This window comes from Colobus angolensis, unplaced genomic scaffold, assembly GCF_000951035.1.
Source record: "Colobus angolensis palliatus isolate OR3802 unplaced genomic scaffold, Cang.pa_1.0 Scaffold473, whole genome shotgun sequence".
NCBI lineage: Eukaryota > Metazoa > Chordata > Mammalia > Primates > Cercopithecidae > Colobus > Colobus angolensis.
This window is the reverse complement of record NW_012118188.1, coordinates 949,357-969,133: the sequence shown is the minus strand read 5'-3', so window position 1 is coordinate 969,133 and position 19,777 is coordinate 949,357. Positions and strand designations below refer to the sequence as shown.

Below are 19,777 nucleotides of genomic sequence, written 5' to 3'. Positions count from 1 at the left end.
TGAGATAAGTCTATGTTTGTACAAACAACCTCCGACTTTATTTGGAAAAGAAAAGAGATATAATACAGTTTATGACTGCTGGGCTCTTTCCAAATGTGGCTAATTTCCTGTTAGGTTATTCATGTGTCTTTATGTTCTTGTGGAAAGCATAAGGTCTTTTACTTTTGGAAAAGAGGAAAGTTGAGTTGGGGATGAGGGAAGAGGCAGGTTTCTTTTTCAAAAAAAATTTTTATTATTTATTTTATAATATTTCCCCGCCCCTCAGCCCCACTAGAATGTCAGCTCTGTGAGGTCAGGGATTTAAGGCAGAAGAATGAAAATGCCCAACCTGAAATACAAGATCTACAAAAGCACCTGGATGAAGAGCCTGCCTCATGGGAAGGGCAGGGCTGTCCTGGGAAGAGTCAGCTGCACTTTGGCACCTTCTGAGGTGCCTGTCCAAGCCTGACCTGAATGGGACTGGTCATGTGAGGGGTCAGTCCTGCAGGCCGCACTCACACCTCTTCTCCAGATCTGCCATCTCCTTTAGGACCAGGACCATGCTGTACCGCAGCTCCTGGGACTTGGCTATGGGGACCTCGAAGCGGTCTATGAGGAAGTGGTCTATGGGGACCTCAAAGCGGTATGCTAACCCATCTGAAAGTTTCAGCTGCATCAGGACGCTCAGCTGCAAGGAGCGAGCCAGGGCACTGGTGGAGATTGTCACATCCACCCACCACTGAAAGTCAGCAACATGGGGCAGCCAGGCCCCTGGCTGCTGGGCCACAGAATAAAGGATGGGTCGCTGGCTCCCAAATACGACGCTGGTCAAGTCCCTGACCAGGTCTTGGGGGATGCAGAGCTCCTGGAGCTGGTCCCTGAAGGTGTTGGGCTTCAGGCTGGTGGAGCGCAGATGGAGGGCCTGCTGGAGCAGTGTGTGCATGCCTGCCAGCAGGACACCCAGCCACTCCTCTGGCAGGTTGGCGCTGACCCCAAGATACTGCACAGCCTCTCGGCAGTCCTCCCCTTGCAGGCTGCTGACCACAAACTTCAGCAATTTTCTGAACGTGCTCCTGTTTAGGTCCCCTAGTAGCTGGGCCATTGCTGCCACCTCTGGAGGAAGCTGGGCCCCCAATAAACTCACTTGGCCACTGTGACTATCACCAGGATGATGCAGGTACAGAGCTGCAGCCCCCACATCAGATACTGCTGCTGCTTCCTCCTTGATTAGCCAGCCCAGGGGGTCAGTCCCAGATGCAGATACCTGGTGCCAACGATCCCCAGTCGATGCAGCCAAAAGCAGGCCTGGTCCCGAGGCGGGATTCTTAATCACTATGAAAGTTGACCTGGAGCCCTAGTTTGCACTGGGCTCCTACTTGTGTGCGTCTCCATGTCACCTCTGGAATTGGGACTCCCTGAGGGCAGAAGCCTACCCTTTAAGTCTCTCTCAAAGGTCTGCATATCCAACTCACGACCTAGCTCAGAGTTGGTGCTTGAAAACTATTTATTGACTGTCTACCCAAGGGACTTCCTAGATGCAAAGCAAGCATGTTGAAAAACTTGATTATTGTTGACTCCTACCTATGTTAGAGGAAAATATGTATTGTGATAGTATTCTACTGTTTAAAAGAAATATCTAGGGTGGGCATGGGGGCTCACACCTGTAAACCCAGCACTTTGGGAGGCCAAGGCATGTGGATCTCTTGAGGCCAGGAGTTCAAGACCAGCCTGGTCAACATGGCGAAACTCTGTCTCTACTAAAATACAAAAATTAGCCAGGCATGGTGGTGTGCGCCTGTAATCCTAGCTACTCGGGAGGCTGAGGCAGGAGAATCACTTGAATCTGGGAGGCAGTGGTTGCATTGAGCAGAGATCGTGCCACTGCGCTCTAGCCTGGGCAACAGAGCAAGAGTCCATCTAAAAAAAAAAAAAAGAAATATCTAATGGAATAAAAGAGTCCTATTAGAACAAAGCTTAAAGGCACCTTATAGGAGCTCTAGCTCTCAGTTTCTGGGCTACCAGAGCTAGACTACAGACAATGAATTCAGTAACAAATACGTGTAAGAATCATTGAGTGCCTAGTATGTAGTAAATACAAATCTAAGAGCTTTATGTATCATATCTCATTTCATCCCCACAAGAGTTCTATGAAGTAGCCTGTGATTATCCCCATTTTACAGATGTGAAAACAGTCTGAAATCACTGGCCCGTAGTGGTGGGATTTGAACCCAGACAATGTGTCCAGAGCCCTCTTAGCCACTAATGACCAACTGAGTGAAATGCGTACAGGAGACAACAGTGCATTTATCATAGTGAAAATACGAAAGGCTCAGTGACACTGTTTCCTCTCAGATGACTTAGTTGAAAGCTCTGATCTCCTACATTTTCTGAGTTTAGGAGAAAGATGGGGAAGAAAGATAAGAGCCATCACAGTATTAACTGTTTTGTTTCTTTTTCTTGTCCTGATCTGACAAGAATTTTATAAATCACTGATCTATTTAATTTTCTTAACAAATTACATTTTTTACAGTTACTTTAGGCATTTCCCAGATACTTTCCAAATGATTCTTACCACACCAATGTGAGGATGTTAAAGGTGAACATTATTCCTAGTGGCATGTGTGGAAAAAGAGAGGCACGAGGAGGCCATGGGGCTTGCCCAAGGTCCTGTCAGTTACTCCAGAGTGGACATTAAACCCTGGCTTTCTGAATCGTAGCTCAATTCGCCATGCATTGGCAGCACTGTCTCATGTCTACCATAAGCATAAGTCTTTCATGTGCTGGGAGGCAAAAGTGAGCCTTCTTGTTTTCTTTTAGGATGTGTGGATGGCTCCTAGATCTTGACTTGCTCCTGAGGAAATATTGTGTGACTGAGTTTCCTGTTATACTGCTCTCCAATCGACCATGAACCAGCCAGAGTCTGCCAATGACCCTGAACCCCTGTGTGCAGTGTGCGGCCAAGCCCACTCCCTGGAGGAAAACCACTTCTACAGCTACCCGGAGGATGTGGATGATGACCTCATCTGCCACATCTGCCTGCAGGCTTTGCTGGACCCCCTGGACACTCCATGTGGACACACCTACTGCACCCTCTGCCTCACCAACTTCCTGGTGGAGAAGGACTTCTGCCCCATGGATCGCAAGTCTCTGGTTCTGCAGCACTGCAAGAAGTCCAGCATCCTGGTCAACAAACTCCTCAACAAGCTGCTGGTGACCTGCCCATTTAGGGAGCACTGCGCCCAGGTACTGCAGCGCTGCGACCTCGAGCATCACTTTCAAACCAGGTAGGTCCCCCACCAGTGAGCTGGGAAGCCCCGCCCCCAAGGGGGACAGCTGGACCCCTCCACTTCCCAGTCTCCTGAGGGGTTGCAACCAACAAAATGATCCATTCAAAATAAAAAAAACACATAGGTGTTTATGGTCATGGTTCAGTGTGAGGAAATAGCATTTGGTGGAGTTGTGTTGTGTGTGTGTGTTTATGGGATTTTTTTTTAATTGCAATAAAATGTAACATAAAGTTTACCATTTTTAACCACTATGAGTATACAGTTCAGTGGTATTAAGTACTTTCATGTATTGTGCAACTATCACCACCATCCATCTCTAGAAATTTTTCATCTTCCATAATGGAAACTCCATATCCATTAAACACAAACTCCCCATTCCGTCTTCCCCCAGTCCCTGGCAGCCACCATTTCACTTTTTGTCTCCATGAATATGCTCTAAGTGCTTCATATCAATGACATCATATGGTATTTGTCTTTTTGCAACCAGCTCATCTCATGTGTGTATGTTGTGAAATGTGAAATATGCCAGAAAGGGCATATGAGCAGCTTTCTCTGAGGCTCATGGGTCCCAGAAGTATTTCCTGATAGGTGCTGCTTGCTTTTTCACTTACGAAAAAAAGGTGCCCCAGTTTGACCCTTGATTATTAGAATTTCCTCTGTATTGGAATTGACAAGGCACAACTGTCCTTTGAGAAGGTGTGAGGTGTTCTCAATTAAGTTTTAAAAGGAGAAATTTAGAAAATTTTTGTCCTCCAAGCAATTTGTTCTGCTAACTTTGTGGCCAAGTTGCTAAGTTGTGCATGCACGCACACGCCCACCCACACACCGCACCCACACTGGTGGCAGAATTCTGGTGTGATTGCCGCTGCTGATGGCTAACATCACCTGTTCCATCTGGCTGCCTCTTATTTTGTCCACTTACATTGTCATGTCCCTGGGCATGAAAACATTTAAAGTGCTTAATAAAGAGTGAACAATCATACCAATTATTTTGTAACAGGAAATTTGGAAGCTGGTGTTTATCCTGGTTCCTGTCATGACAAGGGCAGGAGGCAGGTGCAGGTATTTTTTTTTTTAAAGGTTACATACCTTAGCTCATGAATCTGAGTCTTTGTCTTTTGGGACTTGCATGTATTCTCTAACATGGAAGTTTGCATCAAAAGCAATGGCCTGGGTGTAGTGCTTAGCATGTATTTTCCACACTCATTATGTCAGTGAATTCATTTTTCTCCCCAAGATGTTGAGCCAGATGCTTCCACCTCAGGTTTTTGGGTTGCAGCTGTTATTGCTGGTGTTTAAACTAGGATGCCCTACCTCCCTCATTCCCCAGAAGTAGATGTGGTTAAAGGAGGAGTAGGTAGGGTAGTCTATTTGTGACCTTTGCTGAAAGTTTTGCCTAGGTATGAGAGACGTTGGTGGGAAAGAAGTAGGTCTGGAGTCAAAGGCGAGGTAGATGCCAACAGGAGTTGGCACAGAGCCATGTTCAAGAGTGGGGGCCACATTGGGCAGGGGGATGAGGGGAACAAGGAGGAGAAAGAACCCAGTAGAGCTCCCTCCACCCTCACCATGGTCCGGTGTTCCTGATATGTTGCAGCTATACATTTGTGCTGGGGAGCTGTGTTCATTTCTTGTTGCTGCTGTAACAAATCACAAACTTAGTGACTTAAAACAAACCACAGTACTGGGCGCACTGGCTCACACCTGTAATCCCAGCACTTTGAGAGGCTGAGGCAGGAGGATCACTTGAGTCCAGGAGCTTGAGACCAGCCTGGACAACATAGCAAGACCCCATGTCTATAAAAAATTTAAAAATTAGACCTGGTGATGTGTGCCTGCAGTTTTAGTGATTCAGGAGGCTAAAGTGGGAGGATTGCTTGAGCCTGGGAGTTGAGGCTGAAGTGAGCTGTAATGCGCCACTGTACTCCAGCCTAAGTGACAAAGAGGCTGTCTCAAAAAAAGAACAAATTTGTTATCATACAGTTTTGAGGGTCAGAAGTCTAACATACGTCTTGGTGGACTAACACTGAGGTGTCAGCAGGGTAACATTCCTGTTGGCTTTAGGGCAGAATCCCTTTCCTTGTCTCTTCCAGCTTCTAGTGCTGCCTGTCTTCCGTGGTTCATGACCCCTTCTTCCATCTTCAGAGCCAGCCGCATGGCATCTTCCAGGCTCTCTCTGGCTTCTGCTTCCATCCTCACATCTCCTTCTGTGACTCTGAGCCTCCTGCCTCCCTCCTATAAGAACTCATGTGACTACCTTGGGCCCACCTGGATAATCCAAGATGGCTCCTTCATCTCAAGATTCTTAATTTATGTGGGGCATGGAGGCTCACACCTGTAATCCCAGCACTTTGGGAGGTGGAGGCGGGCAGATCACTTGAGATCAGGAGTTTGAGACCAATTTAGCTAACATAGTGAAACCCTGTCTCTACTAAAAATATAAAAATTGCTGGGCATGGTGGCCTAAGCCTACAATCCCAGCTACTTGGGAGGCTGAGGCATGAGAATCACTTGAACCCAGGAGGCAGAGGCTGCCGTAAGCCAAGATTGCACCACTGCACTCCAGCCTGGGCAACAGAGCAAGACTCTATCTCAAAAAAAAAAAAAGATTCTTAATTACATCTGCAAAGTCCCTTTTGCCATATGAAGTGATATACTCAGAGGTTCTGAGAATTAGGAGCTAGACATCTTTGGGGAATAATTATTCTGCCCACCCTAGGAGTAAGAGTGGGGAGACAGAAGACAGTATTGGAGGCATCCTCTGGGGAGAAAGTCAAAACCCAGCCACTCCTCCTCATTCCCTCATCCAGGACTGTTTTGGGGCTGAGAGTGCTTCTAAAAATAGGGAGAAGATAGTGCATGGATCCGAGGGTTAGGCCAGAAGGGAGGTGGGGAAGGGGAAGGGCTAGGAGGAGACTGATGGAAATCTGTGAGGTCTTCAGGAGAAAGATGACACAGGTGCCCCTCAGCTGCCTGAAGCGGACTGGGAATTTCATTCACCCTTAGCCCATGCAGCCTGTGTGACCCACACACACCTCAAGGAAGGCCAAGATAGAAGCCTGATGAACACTCAGCTGATAATGAGATGCACATTTGGAAAACGGCAGTGAGGAGAGAACCCAAAACTGAAAGTGAGTCACCTTTTTAAGTTGCACCCTCTGAGTGAGTCCTTCACAGGCGCCCACAGCAGCTCTCTGGAGAGGACGCCCCCACATCAGGGAGGCGTGGGCCTCAACACATGCTCTCAAGCCTCCATACTTCTGCTTCCTAAGTAGGTTGAAAACATTTCCAAAAATATGTTGTATGTATTAGTCACCATATGCCTAATATACAGTCCTTCGCCTCCCACTCCCTGGACGTTTTATTGGCAAGGATTAAGAATTTGAAGCTAACCTAGAACCAGACTGTGGATCTCTCTTGGGCTTTGGGCCTGTAATGGGCCAGTAGGCCCCCTCTTCCTCCCCTTAGAAGGGATATTAAGAAGTAGTTAATACCTCTGGAGTCCCTTGAATTTAGAAAACTAAGAGACAAGTGTTTACTTTTCTCTGTGAGACCTCCAGGCTGGTGGCCGCTTGTACGGGAGTCTTGTCATAGCTTTTGTTTATAAATTTTGCATTGGTTTGCTTGATCTTTAAGATTATTTTATTCAATAAATATGCATCTAAATATAATTGTTTTACATTTTATTTATTTATTTATTTTGAGATGGAATCTCACTCTGTCGCCCAGGCTGGAGTGCAGTGGCGTGATCTCGGTTCACTGCAAGCTCCGCCTCCCGGATTCATGCCATTCTCCTGCCTCAGCCTCCTGAGTAGCTGGGAATACAGGCGCCTGCCACCACACCCGGCTAATTTTTTGTATTTTAAGTAGGGACAGGTTTTTACCATGTTAGCCAGGCTGGTCTCGATCTCCTGATCTTGTGATCTGCCTTGGCCTCTCAAAGTTCTGGGATTACAGGCTTAAGTCACTGCACCAGGCCCAAATTTTATTTTTTTCAATTGACATATACATATTGTGTATATTTATGGTGTACAATATGATGTTTTAAAATATGTATATATTGTGAAATGGCTAAAGCAAGCCAATTGACATGCATTACCTAACATATGCACCATTTTTGTGATAAAAACACTTAAAATGTACTCAGTAATTTTCTACTGCACAATACATTGTTATTAACTATAATCACCTTGTTGTACAATAATCTCCTGAATTTATGCTTCCTGTCTAACTGAAATTTCTGCACCTGTTACCCAACAGGAGACTTAAGTCAGGGTACAGGCAAACAGCATCACATCTTTAAACAACTGCTGCCTGTTTTCTCCAGAATGCGTTTCATTTGTAAATAATACTTGTCTACTAAATATAAATACTTGAGTAAAACATTTAGGACTGGCTGTAGGTATGCATGACTGGCTAGATCATTGATTACTTGGACAACTGTTTCTGCTTTCAGACTAGAGAGCTCTTGTATGGGAATAAATCTGAGTTTGGAGCTAGCAGTTTGAACCTTCTAGCTAATTCTGTTGATTTCTGCCCTCTTAGATGCTTACAGACTCCCATCACATGGGTCTACTGTAGAGAATTCCCAGGGGGAGATGGACTTATTGAGTTGAATGGCAGCCTTCCTAACTGGAGGCCATTACCAGTATATAGTGGGGCCCCTGCAGACGGCCCATCTGCTCATCTCTCTTGACCCAGACTTTCAATGACAGGGTGTGTGGAAGCCAAGCTTTTACTTCTTGATCCTGAGCGAGACTTATTTTAGGCTCAAGACCACATTTTCATTGTGTAATTTCATCACCTGCATACACAGTATTTAGCAAGGATTCACAATAGGGTCAGGTCCTAAATGAAAGAAAAATAAGTTGTGATTTCTGCCTCTAAGGAAATGACCTTTGAAAGGTAAAAGAAAGAAGTTGGAAACACACGTGAATAGTTTCATAGAACAAGTCACTTTGCCCTTTATTTTCTCTCCTTTTTCCTTTTGTTTTCTTTTTTTTTTTTTTTTTAAGTTTTGGGATACACGTACAGAACGTGCAGGTTTGTTACATAGGTGTATGTGTGCCATGGTGGTTTGCTGTACCTACTCTTCTATTTCCTAAAAATGGAAGATAATAAAACTGACCCTCCTCAAGTATTTACTAGTATGAATACAGAGTTCATTGTTCAATAATTTGAAAAGAGCCATGAATAAAGACGTGATGTAATTGGCCCAAGACACACGTGGCTGAAGGCTGGCTGGGAATATTTTCCTGATTAACTTTGCATCCAATGTCCTGGGAGTTTCTTCTCCAAAGATCTACCCTGGAACCTCTGTTGACCTTTACTTCCATCCAGGGTAGTGTGTTCAGGACAACACAGCTAGCTGTCTACAAAGTGGGGAAGACTTTATTGAAAGAAGAAATACAGGGAGGGCCGGGCACAGTGGCTTGTAATCCCAGCACTTTGGGAGGCCGCGGTGGGCAGATCACAGGATCAAGAGATCAAGACCATCCTGGCCAACATGGTAAAACCTCATCTCTACTAAAAATACAAAAATTATCTGGGCATCATGGTGCGTGCCTGTAGTCCCAGCTACTCAGGAGGCTAAGGCAGGAGAATCGCTTGAACCCGGGAGGCAGAGGTTGCAGTGAGCCAAGATTGCCCCATTGCACTCCAGTCTGGTGACAGAGTGAGACTCCACCTCAAAAAAAAAAGAAAGAAAAGAAAAGAAATACAGGGGACTATTACCTATGAAAAGTAGGCATGTACTAGTCTTGCTGGTCATTTCAGCCGGACTAAACATCTCATAATAATTGTGCTTTGACATACAACCTTACTGCGACCTTCTAACTCTGAACCCAACATTTTCCTGGCCCCTAAATAAACCCTGTTTAGTGAAGAGAAAAGAAACAAGCAAATAGGAGATGATCAGTGATATCTGAGATAACATTTAAGGATAAATAGGACAGCCAGGCAAAGAATAGGGCAAGGATTAGAGTTAGGGCTGTTTACTGGCAAGGAAGTCATGGAGCAATCTCTGTCCATTTGAGGTAGGGTTTTAGCCCCAAGGGATTGTATTAATTAGGATTACATCAGATGGCAGGTAATAGAAAATTATGTTATATTGTTTTAACGAGGTGGAAGTTTTGTTTTTCTCATGTAACACAAAGCCTAGGGGTGGGAAGCCCAGGATTACTATGATTTTGCCATGACTTGATGCCAGCAGGAATCGGTTTAGCTTTCATCCTCAAGTTTGTCACCTCACGGTCTCAAAATGGCTGCATGCTTCAGTGTCATGTACAAGTTCCAGGTAGAAAGAATTAGGCAGGCAAGGAAAAATATGACGTGCCAATGGAGACACTTCCCTTTAAAGAGCCTTCTGAGATGCCTTACCCAGTAATTTCTACTTATACCTCATTAGTCACTATTGTGTTATACCACTGCCCATCTGTGAGACAGTCTATGTGTAGTACCAGCATAAACAAAACCTGGGTTCTGTTATAAGGAAGAAGGGGAGATTAAATATTTGATAAGCGACCAGCAGTGGTTGCAATAGTGACATAAAAAGCAACAGAAAACCTTATGTTAATGTTTATATTGCAGTCACATTAATTAATTTCATCCCCTTTAAATGCAAGGTGGTGAATGGGCAGGCATCCTTTTTTAATAAAAGATGTATCAAATGTCAGACGCAATCTGACATGTCCAAGATCGTCAGAAATACAATCCAATACCAATATGAAGTCCACGACCTTTATAATACATCATGCTACTTAAGAATTCTGATCTATACAGGAGGTCTCGGACATCCAAGAAGAATATGTTTCAGGACTTTGTGAAACTCCATATTTAGGATAAAACTATAACATGTCACTTCCCTAATAGTATAGGAGGAAAGAAGGGATAAGAAAAGAATAACAAAGCCTCTTGGAGATAGATGTTAAGCTTCCAGGTAGGTTCATTCACTATCGCTAATAGTTGTTAGCAACAGTGGACCCAGGTGCAGTGGCTCACACCTATAATCCTAGCTACTTGAAGGTTGAGGCAGGAATATCGCTTGAGACCAAAAGTTCAAGACCATCCTGGGTAACATAGAGGGACCTTCATCTCTGAAAAAGATTTAAAAATTTTTTTTTTTTTAGCCAGGCACGGTGGCATGTACTTGTAGTCCCAGCTACTTGGGAGGCTGAGGCAGGAGGATTGCTTGAGCCCAGGAGTTCACCACTGCAGTGAGGTATAAGTGTGCTATAGCACTACAGCCTGGATGACAGAGCAAGACCGCCATCTCTGAAAAAAATAAAATACAATAACCTTAAGCTAATACTCATTAAGCCCTTTGTTGTTTATGGGCATTGCCTCATTTCACCTTCTTACCAGCACTCTGAGTTAAGCACTATTACTATTGCCTTTCTTTTACAGGGGAGGACATGAAGGTTCAGAAAGGTTAAGCAAACATGCCCAGTGTCATACAGCTAGTATATGGCAGAGCTAGAACTCTAATCTCAAGCTTCTCTAACCCCAGCACCTAAATATCAAACCTAACTTCCTTTCTACTGCTTTCTATGAGCTCTGACTCACTCTTGCAGAGCAGCCTTACAAAGAATAGAATTCCAATTTGGACCTCAACAAAATTATGAATGATTATATCCCATGTTTTATCAAGGTTGTTCATCTCCACTGTAAACTGTAGAAATTAAATCTGCACATTCTGAGAGTCTTCTGTATTTAAACTCTTTTAGCCCTGCCGCTGATGCCAAATTCCTAATGACTACACAGTTCATCGCAATTGGTCTCATCCTGTAGACTTTTCTCTGGTCGTCTTCTTGTGGAGTGGAGTTTGCTATCATGGCTTGGCTGTCATTAATGTGATGAATGTAATTATCCCTTTGAGCCATTTCTATTAAGATTCTGGTCTTGAGTTGGCAAAATGGAATTTAATCTTCTTGAACATGGGGTAAGGGAGCATCCTGGGGGCTTCTGTGGCGTCCCAGAGCTTAGGCCTGCAAAGAAGTCTTAGTGTTGAGGCCGGTAGTGCAGTCTCAAATCCCAGGTCTTAAAGCTGGAAGAGGGGAGGTGGCCTAGTCCCTGACAAACCAGGCAGTTAAGGCATAATTAGCGCCATTTCAAAGGTAAGGTGACTGAGGCTTGGGAGCTTAAATGAAACAGCTGGTTTCAGAGCGCAATTCAATCCCCCCAGGGAGAAGGAAGAATGGAGTGACTCGTTTCCTCACCAAACAGGAACCTGTATGTTGTTTTGACAGAACTTTATGTCTATCCAGGCTCTTTGTTATTCTGACAGAGAATGGCACAGCCTATTCTTCTCTAGAGCCAATTTTCAAAATTAGCAAGGATGCTGTCACTGTCGCATCTCTTTCATATGTCAGTGTAGTCAAGACGGTGATCGGTGAAATGTTTTAAATTGTACTCTAAATATACATACAGTGCTAGAGGAAGGTGGGGTTGGTTCATATTTCAGCCACTCCTGTGTTATAATATCTGAATGCTTGCTTTAAGCTCAGATCTCCAGGCTGCTCCAAAGATGGGAATTTCTTACAGTGTCGCTCTAGCAAACTAGAGGGCAGCTTTTCATTGTTTAATTATTCACACGTGGGGTCTGAATGTGCCATGCTCGTGCCCTCTTCCAACACACTTTAACTCCCAGCCTGTCTGCTCCCAGCCGGTGATGTAAATGTACCAGCTGCTTCCTAAGAACCAGTCCGCATCCTGCAGGAGGGGCTGGTTCCTTTCCTGGGCATCAGCCTGCCTGCTCTCAGCCTAAGCTCTCTTGCCAACCATGGTGGCTCCTTGCGTTCCTACATCCTCTTATCTGAGAATCAGAGAGCATAATCTTCTTATGGGCCCGTGATTTATTAACGTGGCTTAATCTAAAGGTTCTCAGTCAAATTCTTTATGATCTACTGATTGTGGGGGCGTGGCAAGGTTTGCTTGAAGGAGCTTGGCTGGTTTGGGCCCTTGTAGCTGACAGAAGGTGGCCAGGGAGAAGGCAGCACACTGCTCGGAGAATGAAGGCGCTTCTGTTGCTGGTCTTGCCTTGGCTCAGCCCTGCTAACTACATTGACAATGTGGGCAACCTGCACTTCCTGTACTCAGAACTGTGAGTCCCCTCTCTGTCCGTGCCTGTGTCTGTTTATGTGCCTAGTACGTTGGGGGTAGGACCCAAGTCCATTCCCTAGCTGATATGTCCATTTAGAGGAATAAATTCTACACACACTAGATGCACTTGGACAAAGCGCCCTGCCAGCAGTTTAAAGCGGCATGCTTAGCTGTCTGTGACTTGACAAAAAAGCCCCATATTAACAGATGCAGTGCTTTCTCAACAAGACATTTTTTTTCCTGCTTCAGTGCCAATGCTGCTTTTTTGGGGGTACTCTTTTTCCTCAATAGATGTAACTTCTCTTCCTTCTGTAAATAGAACTGAAGAGCAGTTAAGAATAGAATTTGTACGCATAGATCTGCTGCCTCTGTATTTATAATTGCAAGCAGGCATCGTCCCTTTATTGAGACAGTCTCTATACCTGAAAACAGGTATAGTGTCAGAAAAAAAAAAAAAAACCCAAAAACAAAACCCTATGTATTAAACATTTATATCCATGTTATTTTTATTTTTGATGCTTTTTAAACCTATGGGATACAAAGAAATATGCCTTGAGCACCCATATTTCCATTGCCTTGATTTAATGGTTAATATTTTGCCACATTTGCTTCATATATTTTTTGCTGCAATGGTCCAGAGCAAATTGTAACCATCATGACATATCACCCCTAAATACATCATTGTGCATCTCTGAAAAATAAACACAATTTCCTACATGACCCATGTCCATTTTATGCAAGCAAATGCCTCATGTCACCAACCTCTAGTGATATTTTTCCAGCTCCTTTTGTTAGTAAGCTTTGAATAAGGATTACAGAATGATGTGAATGGCTTCTAGCAATCATATGAAAAGTGTTGCTGTGTGTGCCTCATGTTTGGAACATTTGTAAAAATGTATTTCTCCTTACGAACCTAACTAGACGGGAAAAATAGCAGGGGTTGACTTATGTGTAAATTACAGTCAGTGAGCAAATGAAAATAGAGACTTTAAATAGAGTTCCTAGAGCCCAGATCAAAAAAGCTTGTCCGGTCACATTTAGATAGTGCTACCACCCATGACTCTGTGGTGGTAGCCCGTGCCTCCTTTGTAATTAGCTGGACCAGCCAATTGGTCTAACACAGCAGGTGCTCTTTGATAAATAGAGCTAGGTTCTTGGAAGCAGATCATTTGTTCTGCATTTCAGGATTATCTGGTCCCATCTTACTGGAATGTAACCCCGGGATCCAAGAGAAAGTATCTAGCTTAAATCTGAATCATGAGCATCTCAGAGGAAATAATGACCTTGCAGAAGCTTTTCTAGACAAACAGACAATGGTAGAGATTATGAAAAGGCTCATTCCTCTCTCAATGGATGCTGAGGTTGGGATCTTTGAAATTCAGTGCAATGATATTCTTCCCTGCCCACCCATTCCCATCTGCTATCCTTCTTCATTGCTATGTTGTTTTCCTAGGGCTGCTGTCACGAATTAACCCAAGTTGGGTATCTTGAAACAACAGAAATTTATTCTCCCACAGTTCTGGCATCCAGAAGCTTAAACTCAAGGTGTCAGCAAGGTCATGCCCCCTATGAAGGCTAAAGGGGAGAATGCTTTCTTGCATTCTTCTAGTTTTGTAGGGGGTAGGGATGGCGCTGCAGGTGTTCCTTGGCTTGTGGCTGCATAACTCTACCTCTACCTCCAACTGTCTGTACGTCGCCTTCTGCTCAGTGTCCTCTTCAATTTACTTTGCCTTCTCCTCTTCTTATAAGGATACTTATCATTGGATTTAGGGCCTACTTGGATACTCTATGGTAATCTTATCTTGAGATCTTTAATTGCATCTATAAGACCCTTATTCCAAATACGGTCACGTTTACAGGTTCTGGGTAGACATCTTTTGGGGGCCACCACTCCACTGACTACATATTCCTGCTATTCCTACACAAAGATTCCTGCTATTGAGGAATCTTTCCATTTGTTTACTTTCAGTTTTGTAGCCTAATTGAAGGAAGGCCCTTATACTACTTAATAATTTTCTCTTCTACAAGTACATGAATCAAAGGCAACATTTTTACTGAATAACAGAATGGACACAAGGAATCTATGAAAGCATGATGCTAAGGAATTGCCAGGATGGTGTTTCCACATTTATCTGACTTTCTTAGAAGCTTCCAGTTGCTGTGTATGCTTTGTGAGAGAGTACTGTGCAGCTGTTCCCTGATGCTACTGGGGATAATTACTCAGTGAATTAGTGACACATTTGAGGTACTGCCTTGTTCTCTAAGGAATCCAGGCAATAAGAATTGAAGCATGGTACCTCCTCTCTAGGAGCTGACAGTCTAATTGAGAAGCTGAAATTTATACACATAAGAGATATAAGGAATGATTCAAGGCAGATGGAAATAAGTCATTTATAAGTAGAGTAGGTAGTAAGTTGAGAGGAGGGAGAGATTGTCTACGTTGGTGAAATTGATCAGGGAAAGCTTCCAGAGGAGTTGGGAGTTTAAGCTGGATCTTGAAGTGCTTAGAGGAATGAGGCAGAAACGGGTAGAAAGAGGAAGTATTTCAGGGATGGTAAGTGGCACGAGCAAAAAGGTTAGGAGCTAGCTGTGATTGTCACCAAAGCTTGAAAAACTATCATTTGGAACAGTAAATAAGGCTGCTGGGCCAGTTTAGCACCCTTAGGAGCAGGAATGATGGGTGATGGCTGCATGTCCAAGATGGAGGCCTTCTGTTACCTACTCTGGGTCATAGGATCCCAAAAGCAGGCAGAGCTCAGGGGATCTGCTGGGCTTCCTCCACCCTTTATCTTAGCTTTGGACTCCTGGCACTAGGGGAAGCTTGCCCTGTATTCCTTGTGCTTCCAGATGCACAGACCCTCCTGGATTTTCCTTTCTCTCTAACACCAATGCACTCCTGTCTTCCTGAGTTCATGCCTAGCTCAGACACTGGAACTAATCCAGTACATGGATTCAAATTTAGCATGTGGCCCAGGTTTCTCAAAGTCAACTGCCTACAGGAGCAAGGCAGGAATATTTTTGTTTTGTTTTGTTTTGTTTTGTTTTTTGAGACAGAATCTCACTCTGTTGCCCAGGCTGAAGTGCAGTGGCACAATTTCAGCTAGCTGCAACCTCCGCCTCCCGGGTTCAAGTGATTCTCCTGCCTCAGCTTCCCGAGTAGCTGGGATTACAGGCGCCCACCACCACACCTGGCTAATTTTTGTATTTTTAGTAGAGATGGGGTTTTGCCGTATTGGCCAGGCTGGTCTTGAACTTCTGACCTTGTGATCCACCCGCCTTGGCCTCCCAAAGTGCTGGGATTACAGGCGTGAGCCACGGTGGCCAGCCAGGAATTATTTTAAAATGTGCATCATTCAGGCATAACACAAAAGGAGGTGGTGAGGCCTCTGGCCAACTGCAGAATGAATATATAATGCCTGAAAGCATTCAAATTCAATTTAAAACAAAACAAAAACCCTGTGTCCAATTTAGCAGATCACTTAGGCATGCCTGGTTTGGCCTTGAGGGCCAATAGTTTATAACAACTTGGCCAAACCAATTCGGAATGTTGGGCCAAACACTTATTGACTCCAATGGGAAAGACACCAGTTTCAGAAGGATGAAGAGCAGACCCAGAACTGACAAATGAGACACTGGGTTTTACTGGGGACTTACATATAAGGAAGAGTCCAGTGGCAGCGGGCTGGACAGGAGAACCCTTTTGTGAGTAGTCCAATGGCGAGAGCTGGGCAGAACTGCAAACACTTGCAAAGACATGCATTTTATATTCACTTAGGACCCTCTCCCTAACAGTCCACCTAGCAACCTTAACCCAAAACAAAGGACGTCATACAGCCCATGTTTCCTGGGATGGGCTAGGGGCTAAGCTGTTTCTCATAGATAAGGAATGACCTTCTGGGTTGGCCATTCCCGGATTCCTTAGCTTGAAACTCCAAACCACCTGCAGGTGTGTCTGCTATACAGGGTCAGTCTCAGGGTATGCTTAAGTTATTGCTATCAGGTGTGTTTATACCAGGGTCTTTCCTTCTTTAAATATGTCTGTTGTCACCTGATGCCTTGACCTAGAGGACAGTGAATTTGACATAAGAACCCTAAAACCAGAGTATTTGGTGTGGAGTCCCAATCCATAGATCAGGGCACGGAGAGTCTGGGACAGCCCTCAGGTCTACAAAGAGCAGGCCCTAAGGATGAATGACAGCGCTTTCTTTCCCCACATGCCCTCACCCGCAGACCTCCATGACCATTCTTTTTGAATTTCCTAGACCCCAAAGGGAATCTGCAAAAATAACTTTCAGCATCATGGGCATGAGCATGGAAACAGCCTTCTCATCTGTCTGGGTCTATATTTACAGCCCTACACATGGAGAGACTTGCAGATGAAAACCTTAGAACAGTGTAGGTTCTGAGGATCACCCACATCAGAAGTAGGGACAGAGTTTGTTTTCAAACTGAAGATTTGGAGGGCTCTAAATCAAACCTACTAAAATTAAAATCTTTGGGAGTGGGGCCCATCCATTTTCATGCTTAAGCCTTCCAGATGATTCTCATGCGGCCTCCCTATTTTCATGCTTGACAAGCTCCCCAGGGGATCCGTACGGGCACTACAGTTTAAGAACTCTTCACTCCAGCTGGAAAGCTAATTTACCTTGACTTCCCCTGTTGAAAATTATCACTCCTCTCTGTGTCCCCACTCAGTGCTCTATGCATCAGGAACTTTTACCCTGTGAGTTCTGAGGAGATTTTGGGATGTAGTAATGTTCATATGCCCAGCTTCTGCACAGCTTGGGGCAGAATTAAGTTAAACCAAATTAAATGAATTTGCCTCATATCTTGGCCAACTCCTAAATGTTTCAAGCTGTGATAAAGAAGACCCTGGTTGGTTTCTTTGGAAGGGAATATTGACCTTGCTCATAATGATACAAGCTAGGCTCGTCGCTGGGATTGTCATTGAGCTGGTTGGTCATCACCTGTGGCTTTTGTAACATTTCTTTAAATGTTTAAGTCTTTTTTTTTTTTTAAGATGGAGTCTTACTCAGTTGCCCAGGCTGGAATACAATGGCATCATCTCGGCTCACTGCAACCTCCACCTCCCAGGTTCAAGCAATTCTCTTGTCTCAGCCTCCCAAGTAGCTGGGACTGCAGGCACCTGCCACTACGTCTGGTTAATTTTTGTATTTTTAGTAGAGATGGGGTTTCACCATATTGGTCAGGCGGGTCTCGAACTCCTGACCTCAGGTAATCCACCCACCTCAGCCTCCCAAAGTGCTGGGATTACAGGCATGAGCCACTACACCCAGCCTAAATTTTTAAGTTAACAAAAATCCAAGAAAAAAACTTAGAATTTGGTGGAGTGGTGCTAGTACTCGTGGTGCATTTGGTTCTCCACACACCAAACCTTCATGAGCTAGTTACAGAAAAGTGGAGTTTTTTCATCTCCTTCCCACTTTAAAAGCTTTTAGTTCCTATCATCCTTGAAAATTCTTCTCATGTTTGTGCCATATTCTGATGGTATGACCTGCTCTTGCCTGTGGTACAAAGTCAGAGTGAGCTTGGAGCAGATGCACAGTTAGTTTGGGACTCGCTTTTCAAAGTACCTGCCCTTCATTTTAGGAACAGTTATCAACAAAACAGCTAGGCGTGGTCGCTGGAGGATGACAGGTCCTGGAAACTAGTGCCACTAGCTGTGCGACTGACTTCCCAGGAAGCCAGGAAATGCTGTGCTCTTTCTAGTTTGAGTCAAATATTTTTGGTTTGTAAGTGGAATCACTAGGAACAATATTCATGCTAGAATCTGGAGAGAAAATTATACTTTATTTTCTTATCCCTATAGTGATAGTAGTACTAAGTAGGGATAGCTTATTCCCACTGGAGTTTTGTACTCCAGAGGTTAAAATGAGCAATTCCAATTTTGAAACCCAAATCATCTAAGGCTATGGAAGTGTTACCGGTGGCAAATCTGTAGCAACCTCAATTCTTAACACCTCAGAAGAAATAATTTTTAACCAAGGGGCATAAGGCAGGGTGAGAGGCCAAGGTAAGTTTTAGAGCAGGAGTGAAAAGTATATTTAAAAGCTTTAGAGCAGGAACAAAAGGAAGTACACTTAGAAGAGGGCCAAACGGGTGACTTGAGATCAGCTGAGTGGTTTGACCTTTGACTTGGGGTTTCATATGTTGGCATGCTTCCAGGAGGGTTGCATCCTTTCTCCCCTGATTCTTCCCTTGGAGTGGGCTGTCTGCATGCACAGTGGCCTTCAGGCACTTGGGGGGTGAGCATGCACATTGTGTTTACTGAAGTTGTGTGTGTGCTCACTTGAGGGGTTTTTCTCCTTGTCAGTTGAGGATTCATACACCAGTTAAACGCTGCCATTTTGCTTCTTAGTGTGCATGCTTGAGTCTACTCCCCCAACTCCCCTGTGACCATCACCTGATGGTTGCCTGACATTCCTGGTTGTGAGGAGGGCGGCCTTCCCTGCTCATGACTGCGTAAGTACCTACTGTAACAGAAGGATGAGGTCTCCCGGAGAAACTGCCAAGAGTGGTAAGAGTTATGGGCAGCCTTATGTGTGCCCTTCCAGCAAAATGTGGTAGGCCCCAGGAGTCAGAACCACAGAACACACCAAGCTCTTAGAACCAAGGATTCCAACCACCAACCACCTCCTAGGTTAACTGACTCAAACCTAACCTGCAACATACACCTCTGACAAACTGCACAGACTTCATGCAACAAGAACATTAATTTTTGGGCTCACAGGCCCGAAGAGAGCTTTGAATCAAACCCAGCTGGGTGTTCCAGGCTTTCAAGTGGGGAGGTTGCTTGCCTCCATTTTCTTTATCTATTTCCATTTACCCATTACACCCTGGTCTGGCTTTTCAGTATCCCTTTCTCTAGGTCAAAGCTGTGTGGCAAGACCATCCTTAGTAGCTCCTTTTCCTGCCTGCTGACTTCAGTCAGACCTGGGCCAGGTATTGGGCCATAAACTCTATGACCTGGATGAGTATCTTTTAAAAAAAGTTTTGTACTAATGGAGATTCACACAGGAAGGTCCAGATGATTGTGACTGGATTCTTTCTGGGGTGAATGAGTCGGGGGTGAGTGGAATACAGTGGATTGCCTTAGATTCCATTTCCTCCCCACTTCATTTTCACTGTGTTAGCCATTCCCAACACTTTCAAAGTTCAAACCAACAGGGTGAGCTTTATGGATTTGCCAGCAAATGTTTTCCAAATTGAGTCTCCAAGAATTTGTTTCTTTCTCATTGAAATTGAAAAGGGGGGAAAAAAAAAATGTTGCTGATCTCTGGATTTGTCTTGTCCTGTGTTTTGAGCATCTGAGGTAGAATTTGGACGAGGACCTGGAAGGAAGGAGGTAGAGTTTATAGAGGAAATGGGGTAAGGTAGAGAAATCATATTCAAAA

The 19,777-nt window shown here is 44.4% G+C and overlaps 2 protein-coding genes across 3 annotated transcripts in view; one reads left to right on the top strand and one right to left on the bottom strand.

Annotated features, from left to right (window-relative positions):
• Positions 1-345: 345 nt before the first annotated feature.
• Positions 346-1,123, bottom strand: LOC105523774 (COMM domain-containing protein 5). The gene is made up of 2 exons (XM_011958763.1): positions 614-1,123; positions 346-577 (listed from the first exon to the last, which is right to left on the bottom strand). The coding sequence occupies exons 1-2, from the start codon at positions 1,079-1,081 to the stop codon at positions 476-478; spliced, it is 570 nt and encodes a 189-aa protein (XP_011814153.1). The 5' UTR covers positions 1,082-1,123; the 3' UTR covers positions 346-475.
• A 1,681-nt stretch (positions 1,124-2,804) lies between these two features.
• Positions 2,805-19,777, top strand: part of LNX1 (ligand of numb-protein X 1, E3 ubiquitin protein ligase) — a 108,183-nt gene continuing 91,210 nt past the window's right edge. The window contains exon 1 of one of the 2 annotated variants that reach the window (XM_011958753.1): positions 2,805-3,263. In XM_011958753.1, coding sequence (XP_011814143.1) covers positions 2,884-3,263 — 380 coding nt within the window. In that variant the 5' untranslated portion in view covers positions 2,805-2,883. Of the gene's footprint in view, positions 3,264-11,928; positions 12,364-19,777 lie in introns of those variants that run through there. The other variant, XM_011958754.1, reaches the window with a different exon arrangement.

Bases quoted from the DNA above. Each gene is read 5' to 3' on its own strand.
- LOC105523774 (XM_011958763.1), bottom strand. From the start codon at position 1,081: ATGGCCCAGCTACTAGGGGACCTAAACAGGAGCACGTTCAGAAAATTG. The intron at 578-613 runs GTCCCCATAGAC...GACCGCTTCGAG, and splicing joins GGTTAGCATACCGCTTTGAG to GTCCCCATAGCCAAGTCCCA.